Below are 10,634 nucleotides of genomic sequence, written 5' to 3' on the forward strand. Positions count from 1 at the left end.
TTCATTGGATCAATAAATTTAAGTATTTTTCTGTTGATAATGTAATCTTTAATAAAACCGTGTATTATTTTAAATTTCTCTTGCATGTATATCATAAAGTGAAATTACTTTAACTTCATTAATCATGAATTTAATTTATTATTTTCTTTTTTAATTAGAAAAATAATATACATTAATTTTTACAAAAAGATTCGTTATTTCATCAGAAAATGTGCATTTATATGACAAATTTCTAAATAAAAGTAAAAAATATTGTGATAGCAATGGTACTTGCGCTTGCAAGCCGAACATTCTCTTAAATTCTAAAGAAGGTAGTAATGTGCTGGCTAGCATTTTCTAATGCGGTGAGAGGAAACTGACACCTTTTCCTTTCGACAGGTTACGACAGAGGAAAGAAAATTACTTCGAAGTAACATATTTTTCTCTTCAATCGAGACTTTGATTATAATAATTACTTCCTGGTTAAGAGCAACATGAGCCGTGAAACTATGTCGACTTAAAGAGTCTCGCGATCAAGTCTCTTTTATTTTGCGTGGGTAAACCAGCTCGATTTATTTAAACTTAGTTCGCAATTACAGTATTTGTCGTACGCATGATTGCATCATGGAAATCCGTTGTACGCGTGATTTATATTCATGTTGATATATACACGTAATTCCAGTTATGAGTTATAAACATACGTGTATTTTTTCTTTAGTATTTCTTTATTTCTCCTAATGTTTTTCTTTACGTTTCTAATTGTATCTAAAAATTGCTCGTTTTTAAGTTCACAACTAACGTGAAATTTATATTCAAGGCAACGAAACGGAAAAGTCCATTGCGAGGTTAATCTCTGTCTTTTTTGTCTCTCTTTTTCTTTTATTTCGTTTTCTTTTACTGATTTTAGGAGTATCCTTCGTAAACTCGAGGACATATCTACGTTTCTCCTCTTCATTATCATATGTTGTTATGTGCTACATGAGTTCCGTATTAATCACGCGCAAGACGATAATACAATAAATCGTCAAAGAAGCGATAATACGGAAATATATATATATATATATATATATATATATATATAAAATAGGGTTATTGTTCAAGAAAGAAAGACATCAACGTTAACTTTTCTCGTTACTCAATGAGCGTTGAGATATAGGAAATGAAACTATAGATAGTACATTTCAGACAGGAATTATCTCACGAACGACAAAATGCTATCAACGTCTTCTATTCTGCAAACATATGACCGAACTGCCGTACATCTTACTTCTTAATCATACTTCTTAATTCTTATTTTCTTCTCATTATTTTTCTGTCATTTTCATTCGACTTTATGTTGCCTCTAGTTGAGGTGAATTCTCGGATGACGCAAAATTGTATAAGAATCATTGTTTTCTGTTTATTTCTTCTTTTAAACTTTATAAATTATTTCGTTTAAGATTTGTCAGTATACAAATTAAGATATACGTTTAAACGTTTTGCAAAGAAAACAAACAAGTCTCACGTTTATCACTTTAAATATGATATTTATAACTAAGTAACGAGCACGAACGAAATGAGCGAATATCTTCTATTAATTAAATAACATAAGTGATTGTTATATCTCAGAACATTTGTAGTAGTAACCAAAACAAATCTTTGATATTGAACTTATTTTGTTAAAAGAAATTGCTTTAAAAACGTTAGAATGTTAAATTATTGTGACAGTCTCTACATGCTTATCTGCTGTTACACAATATGATTAAAGAGTACTAATAGCACTTGCATGGAAAATTTAAATACAAACCAGTAATAAGAATTAGCGAAGAAACGTAATAAAAATTTATTTCCACCGTTTTAAAGAATCTTACGTATAGAATATAATTTTAGAATTGATAATGTGATGATGTACAGCTACTAAATATTCTATAAAATCTACGAGTACATAAGAATTTTTATCAGTGCAAATGATAAGTATGTCTTTGACATATAATACTTTTCTAACTTGTCTCTTCCATTTAAATATGTCTTTATCAAAATGTACATATTAACTTAGAAAGATGATACTCGAAAGTATCATTATTATAATTTTTGTCCATAATCTTTGCCAATTAAGTGCATAGTATTGTTTATTAACCCTAGTGCGTCGATATAATAACTTCTTTCGTTTTCTTCGTATTCTTTGAAATGCTAATAAAATATAATAATAATAATATTTGATCTGTTCTTTCAATTGTCCTGTTAAAATAATCGAAAATATATTAAAATATTCACAAATCCGAAAAGATTTTCTCTAATCACATTTCGTTATTTGTTACTTCATGAATTATAGTTCATAAAAGATTGACATGAAAACTGCTAGCTTTCAGTACGAAAATAAACAACGCGCAGACTAGACTAAAGTATGACAGATTTATCGCTTTTTCCAGTAGGAACTTGATATATAATAGTAAGATAAAAAAATTTAATTCGAATATTAAAGACTTATCTTTTCGAGCTTCAGCCAATACCAAGCGATATTGATTGATATGTAGAAGACCAATCCTTAACATTGTGTCAGTCTTCGTGTTAATAAAAATTATTTTACTCTGATGTAGACGGGTAAATGATGCTTTGATTATGTATAATTATAATATATCGTAATATGATATAAATATATCATAATAATATATCATAATATGGCTATGTATAAAAAGTGAATGATTATGTATAATCATTCATTATTATGTATAATTATTGATTTTTCTTTTTTCATATTATTTATATATTATATTATTATAATAAAGATACGTTTGTACAAAACGTGCTAATCTTGTATATAGAATTTAATTATATTTGATATTTAACTGTGGAAGAAGTTCCGTCTATTATTTTCATATCGCGTGCTATATTATCGACAACTTATCAACTTGCATTGTATTACTACTATATAATAAACTTTATATTGCAAATGATATTGACGATCCGGCTTTCACTTCATTTTGGAAGTTGCTATACAGAGATCCATGTTTAAATAATATATAGTAAACTTATATGAGTTTAATGATACATTATCCATTAGTGGTCGATCACATGTATGAGTATTTACTTTGTTTATTTTATTTATATCATGATTGTTAGTGATTTTGTTCGTTTGCTCTTTTGGCTAACATATTTATTTAATAAACTGTAATAAATCTAAAAATACAGAATTCAAGTTCGAGTTACGTATGAAGTTTTAATGCTACAATACACAAAAACGATATGACGAGCTTTGTATGCTTATATGCGATAATTCTACTGGTGCTACGTAGAAGAAAATAAAATGGCGGGCTACATTTGATTGGATATTTACTAACCACGTGACTTCAAATATATCTATATATCTTCCAATATGATTCAAAGTGGGGACATACTCTAAGAAATTAAATAAGTTACAAATATAATTGTTTTTCGACTCGTCACTATATATTAATTACTAATAAATATTGAAATAAATTAATATTGCAATCAATAACGATAAAAAAACAATTAAGAACAACAAATATATGTGTAAATAAAAGTAAATATCAAATATTAATATAAATAATATAAAATAAATATAAATCAAATATACTATAAATTTTTATTTACGTCATAATATATATTTCCAATTTTCTTGTCAGAATATTAGAAATAGAAGTCATGTCTATTTTAAATCTTTTAAAAATTAACTATGAACGCACTAACGTCATATCTGACATTTTAATTACGATATATTTGCATAACGACTTATTTATTTAAGTATTTATTATCTATTTTACAATTATCAGCACTTATCATAAAATTTATAGATTTTCCAAAACAGTAACGATACTAACTATCTTTAATGTTTTCATTAACTACTTCCACCTTCTAAAGAACAGAATTTTTTTAAAAATGATAATGCAGAGATGCATTGTCTTAGATGAAAATTATTATCGAGACAAGAGAAATTTATTCCGTAGTGGTAGAAATATCCGCGTTAGTACTTAATTAGCCTTATCACTCGTGATTTCTTGGTGGCAGGAGAATCGCACGAAGGATTCCTAGGGTCTGCTCGTGCTCGTATTTGAGAAGAACAGTCGGACAGTGTTCGTCGTGACACTGGCTGATTAACGTTCATTCACGGATAAGAAGACAAGGAAACAAAAGGAGTTCCCAATTTACGGTCGAGAGGATTATAGGATTAAATATAATCTTATCAGCAGCTTACCGATTACGATCTTATTTTAAAAAATTAACGATGTGAATGCATTATGTCTTTTGGTTTTACGAAACAAACAAATGGATTTGTTCATAACGAAATAGTGAATTAAAGAAAGCATCTTCTTCAGCGTTTAATTTGATTTCTATATAAAGTGAAATACATCAAGAAAGCAATCCTTCTGAATGTTTAATCAGTACCTGATATAAAAATGAGTGGCAGTAAGTAAAAATGAGCATTTGTATCTTTATCTTTGTGAAAAATGATCAAAATACTTTATAAAATGATCAAAAATACATTAAAACAAAATGATCGAGATACTTTAAAAATGATCAAAATACTTTACATACTTTATACAATGACGAATCATGTATAAAGACGAATGATGAATCAAAAAATTGGAGAACTTAATTTTTTCTGGTAGATCCAGACTTAAGCATAATTAACTGAACTAACGATAAAAGTTATATACTGTTTTGATGTTTAAGAAATATAAAAAATCTTATCATCATAATCGATACAACCCAGCTCATTATGAGATAATGCAAATTCTAATCACTTCCTCGAGATGATTAAATTCATTATTTATAAATCAATTTTGAAATAAATGTCCACAAAATTGTTTTTCTCTTTCAATGAATAAAAGTATGGTTACTAAAAAAGAATAGATCGATTTTCTAAGAAGAAAAAACGAGTTAAGTAGTTATTACACTTCTCAAACACAACAATAAATTTCACAAAGCATTATGAGAAACGTTAGACTCATCCGATTTATGTACTGTAGTCTAGGGTACTTGCTTGATATCGCGTCAGCGTCTTTCAGTTTAATTCCGTCAATGGAATCATTGACATTCATCCTTGATTATACACATTATCCGCTACCTTGGGGGCGAGTCCCTCTATATCAAAATTGTAAAATTCCATTGTCATGGTGCGGGGAGAATGACCTACGACAGTTTTTTATTGTTCTACTGGTAAAATCATTTTGGAAAGATAATAATATTGCATAATAATATCGTACTGATTATTATATTATTCTTTTTGTTTAAAAAATAAAAGCAATGAAACGTATTTATAATAACATGAACGTCTATACATTTCATAATAAAAAATTAATTTTTAATCATATTATTATTAACAAACAATTAATAACGCCGAGCAAATATAAAATCAGAATTATTATAAAGACATTATTTATGAATCCTTGCATTGAGATAAACATGCATCGATTTGAATTATTTTTATGTGCCGTAAATATCGATTCGATTCTCTATAAAATGATTTTACTTTTTAAGATAGAAGGAAATTTTCATTCTTGTTTAAAAGATTGACAATTTTTCTTTCATGCGATAGATTGATCTAAATAACTTGATAGAAAAATAAATTATCAAATAAAAGAGGATTTATCTATGTAATAGAAAGAAGTTATCTATATAATAAATCTTCATAATGCTATTAGGTATTGAAGTGAACTACCAATTAACACAGAATGAAATATAAAAAAAAGAAACCGTAGTAATTATTTTTGTTTAATTAATAACACAATATTTTTTCCATAAAAAATTTTCCCCAATGTAAAAAATAAAATGACTTTTCTTCTTTCTTTGTTTAAGAAAAAGAATTCATTACATGCCGAGATGTACTATGGTACTTCGTTTTTTGTGGATTTGCTATTAATTATATGCTAAGGATCAATCTGAATCTCACTATAGTGACTATGGTAGTCCCACGTCCGAAAATAGCCTCGTCCATTCAATGCGAGGAGGAAAATGTTGTCAGTTTGTGGAAAAATACAACATTTAATGAAAGTATTGACACTTCTATCGAGGTCGATGAACAAAGACTGGTTTTCGAAAATACAACAGTAATTAATTATTTACATTAATGAAGATTATTGATAAAAAATTTCATAGTGATCTCAATTGAATTTAAGTTTCCGTTTCAAAATAGAACATTTTTTTGTATCTTTTATCATTCATATCTTTTTATCTTCTTATATTCACTAGTACAAAGATTTATTTGCTTGGAGCGAGTACGATCAAGGACTTGCACTAGGAGCTTATTATTGGCTTCACTGGCTCTCTCAGCTTCCTGGTGGTATTTTGGCAAGACGTTACGGTACAAAATTCGTGTTTGGATGTGCCAATTTATTAACAGCCCTTTTAGGCTTTCTCATACCTATTGCGACTCAATATCATCTGAACGCTCTCGTGTTTCTACGAGTTTTTCAGGGCCTTGTTGCGGTAGGTTGAATTCTGAGAACAAAATCTATATACAAGAATATATCTACAAGAAAAGTTAATTGAAATGAAAATTTATTTAGGGTGTCGTTTGGCCTAGCATGCACGATATGACAGCAAAATGGATACCGCCAACTGAAAGAAGTAGATTCGTCAGTGCCTATTTAGGTAAAGCTGGATATAACATTAGATTGGTTATTTGTTTTTGTAATATATTAACTCAGATTATTTAAAAATTATTTAAATTTCTTTCCTACAGGCAGTTCTGTGGGAGCTGCTATCACTTATCCACTTTGCGCAACCGTTAGCAATGCCTTTGGATGGGAAGCTGCCTTTTATGTCACGTCTGTTCTCGGAGTAATTTGGTAAGTATATACAAATATAAAGTAATTGTATAAGTGATATACTTTGTATATTAATTATGGAATGCTTTGTGTATCAACGACAAATAACCCGTAGATCTAATCATAATCTCTCTAGCAGAATAAAAAAATATGAAAGAAGAATAAAGTAGGTCACGTAAGAAGACTGATTTGAGTTCTTTTGCTTAACTTTTAAACAGTCTTTACATGAGAACAGATTGGACTAAAACATTCATAATAAATTGCCGTAATATATATGCTAAACATTATATGTATACATAAGCATTTTAATAGATCTACAAATATTTTGCAACAAAAGATCGTAGATATTTTATGAAGAAAATCTAATAAGAGCGAGAAAAATTTTATATGCATTGATAAATTTTTTTGTAATAATTTGTTTTTTAATGAAGGTACTGCTTCTGGTTCTTTTTCGTGTATGATTCACCGCAAATACATCCACGTATCTCCGACGAAGAAAAAAATTACATACTCGACAATATTTCGGGATCCGTCGACGACGAAGAAACGGAAGTACCTTGGAAGTCAATATTTACGTCAGGACCCGTATGGATTACCGTTTTGGCTCAATGGGGTGGAGCTTGGGGTTTCCTCACCTTAATGACACAAGCTCCTACATACTTTAATTTCATTCATGGATGGAATATTCACGCAGTAAGAAAACTCATTAAAATGAATCTAACGATTTATACATATTCTTCTATAAAAAATTTTCATTAATATCAAACATTTTTCTGCAATATTACAACGTTTTATTGCTTTTCATATCTGAACTTATCATAAAGAAAGGTTTTTAATTATTACATTAATATAATATATTACGGGAATAAAGTTATTTCTTCAAATAATTAAACACATTTGCAACTATGATATATATGTCATATATAGATATAAATATGATATAGGTACGAAACATGTTATAAAAATTTCACTGATCAGTTTACATTCTCACAAAGTTTCATTAAAATTAGAATTTCCGTTTTAGAATCTTAATCTTATTAAATAAATGACGTATTAGATTTATCATTAAGTATCTAACTCGAACATAAAAACGTAACTATCATTGTAGATCGTTATCTGTGATATAACATCCCGTTGAAATATGACGATCTTATGCAGTATGTATGTACATATTTGTCGGGGGAATTAATGTAATCAAATGCATTTCCTGGGCATTAACGTTTTGATAAATTTTAATGATTATCTTTTCGATTTTATATTTTATATATTATATCAAAAAGATAATCGTTACAATCTATATATGTATATATATAATTTTCAGACGGGTATTTTGTCCGGTTCACCTCACATTCTGAGAATGATATTTTCCTATTTCTACTCCATTATGAGCGATTGGCTTCTACGAACTGAAAGAATGAGTCTAACGAACGTAAGAAAATTAGCGACCTTTGTGTGCAATGGTTTACAAGGTATATTCATAATCGCGTTAGGCTATAGCGGTTGTCATCCTTATTTCGCTGTGATTTTTATGATGGCTGGTACAGCAGTGAATGGAGCAGTTTCAGCTTCCACTTTAGCGAGTTTCGTTGATTTAAGCCCGAATTACGCGAGTATTCTGCTTGGATTTTGCGGAATGGTTGTGATTTGCGCAGGATTTATTTCACCCGTCATCGTTGGTATACTTACGAACAATAACGTGAGTAAATATTTATTTATATACCTCGATAAATTCGTTCATACGCTATTTATCATTCTCTCTTAAAGAGGGTCGTTAAACTTATAATTATTTTTATTTTATTCGCTAAAAATATCAAACAATATCAGATCGATTTTATTTTGCACGTGTATCTCGAATCAATAATCAATTCAAATAAATAATATTATCTTCTTAGCAAAGTGTTGGTCAATGGCGTATCGTATTCCTTATTGCTGGTGCCAACGCGATAGCTGGCTGTCTGATTTACATGTTTGGTGGAACATCCAAGGAACAACCTTGGAACCAATATAAGAAGCCAATAGAGCAGAATGAAAATGAAATGCAGGATTTACAAACAAAAAAGAAAGAGATAATTAACTGTGAAGAAGGAGCGGAAAGGATAAGTAAACCGGAAGAAGAAAAATTATGTGTTGATAAGTGACGGTCCAGGTAAAATATTAATTTTCATCTGTATCTCCTTCAAAAGATACTACCGTCCCCTTATCATTTTTTATATAAAATTTGTAAGTTCTGTAAATATTACACATTGCGTGAAAATAATACAGTATACATACTTCTACGATATCGAAGTGGATGAAAAATAAAATTGAGATCTAGAGTCGCTTAACTAATCATTAAACAAGAAAACAAGTGTTATGTCTTAATTTTGACTCGTAAAACAGTTTATTTCACAAAACAGGAATGGTTAATGATACGAATGTTGTTGTACATCGAGGAGAATGTGTAATATTAATCAAAATTCGTATATTTGTATGCGTAATGAAAATACGCAAATGCACTGTGACCAAAATTTATGGGATAATTGATAATTATCGATCTGTGATAATTCTTATCAAAAAGGCGATACATATGATTATCGAAGGAGCATCGATACTTAGAATACTGTATAATATAATTATCCTTGATAACGATATCTTTGTACGTTTTAATACGTATAAAAGTTTATCGTTTCGAATGTATACGAATTTTACAAAAGTATTAACGTCGACTTCTTTTTTTAATAATATAAGAACGCATTACTGAAAAATTCGTATAATTTTTAAATTTCTGTAATAAAACCTCTTTACCACAAATGCAAAGATTAAAATTCCCTTGATTTGAATTAAAAATTTTTTTCATATAATACAAATGCCATTGAAAGAAAAAATTGTAAAATAGAAAAAATAGTAAGATATTATTAGATACTCAATAAATAATCAAAAGAAATTATGTATATGATTAAAATCTTATTACTAAACCTCGCCCAGAAGTTTCTTATTACTCTGTAATATTAAAATATTAACTTATATGTGTGAACGAATAAAGAAACACAATAGTGCGACTAGCGTTGAAAGCGCGTTATAAGAAAAAATGCAAATACACTGCGCAGTCGGGAATGCAAAGCTTTTTATATTATTCTTTGCCGTAAAACTTACGCGGTTTAAATGCATGAAAGTAACTTCTACCAAAGCAATGAGAAACGCAAATGTTAACGAGAACCTTCTCATATTTTATAATATACCACTGTGTACCGCCGTAATGGATTCTTATATGAATAAATATACATGTCAGACTTCCTATTAACGCAATAACATAAGAAAAAGAAATATTTTAATCATAAAATTAAAGTTAGGCCATACATAGGAATCTTTCATCAGGTAAATCGAATTCATTACTCTATAATAAGAACTCGTCTATATATATATATATATATATATATATATATATATATATATTAAATTTTATATCATTATAATGCGTAAGTTGATTCTCTCTTTCTCTCTCTCTTTCTCTCTGTAGCTCATAGAATTTGAATATTGTGCTCCTACACAACAAGTGACTTTTCATCGTCTTTTCGGTCCACTTTTCCTACACTTAGAAACATTGTTTCTATCATTTTGATATTGTGCCAGCGACAGATATAATAGACCACGCTTTGTTTATTGGATACAATTTAAAGAGAAAGAAAATAATTTGTAATAATCAATAACATCACGTCATGTTAATAAATAAATAAATAAATATGATTATCAGCTATAAGTTAAAAGACTTCATAAATGATAAATACTTTTACTCTCGGTAATAAATCACGCGTATCTGTCTATTAAAATTTTTGACTTGCACTATTAACACGATAGACGTTAGATACATACATACATACATACATACACACACACATATATATATATATA

At 28.6% G+C, this 10,634-nt stretch overlaps 1 protein-coding gene across 1 annotated transcript; it reads left to right on the top strand.

Moving 5' to 3' along the window:
- Positions 1-3,965: 3,965 nt before the first annotated feature.
- On the top strand, positions 3,966-8,884 carry LOC127063359 (putative inorganic phosphate cotransporter). The gene is made up of 8 exons (XM_050993075.1): positions 3,966-4,383; positions 5,776-6,026; positions 6,169-6,405; positions 6,486-6,570; positions 6,662-6,767; positions 7,178-7,439; positions 8,068-8,442; positions 8,639-8,884. The coding sequence occupies exons 1-8, from the start codon at positions 4,374-4,376 to the stop codon at positions 8,882-8,884; spliced, it is 1,572 nt and encodes a 523-aa protein (XP_050849032.1). The 5' UTR covers positions 3,966-4,373.
- The last annotated feature ends 1,750 nt before the right edge of the window (positions 8,885-10,634 follow it).

Source organism: Vespula vulgaris, chromosome 4 (genome assembly GCF_905475345.1).
Source record: "Vespula vulgaris chromosome 4, iyVesVulg1.1, whole genome shotgun sequence".
Taxonomy (NCBI): Eukaryota; Metazoa; Arthropoda; class Insecta; order Hymenoptera; family Vespidae; genus Vespula; species Vespula vulgaris.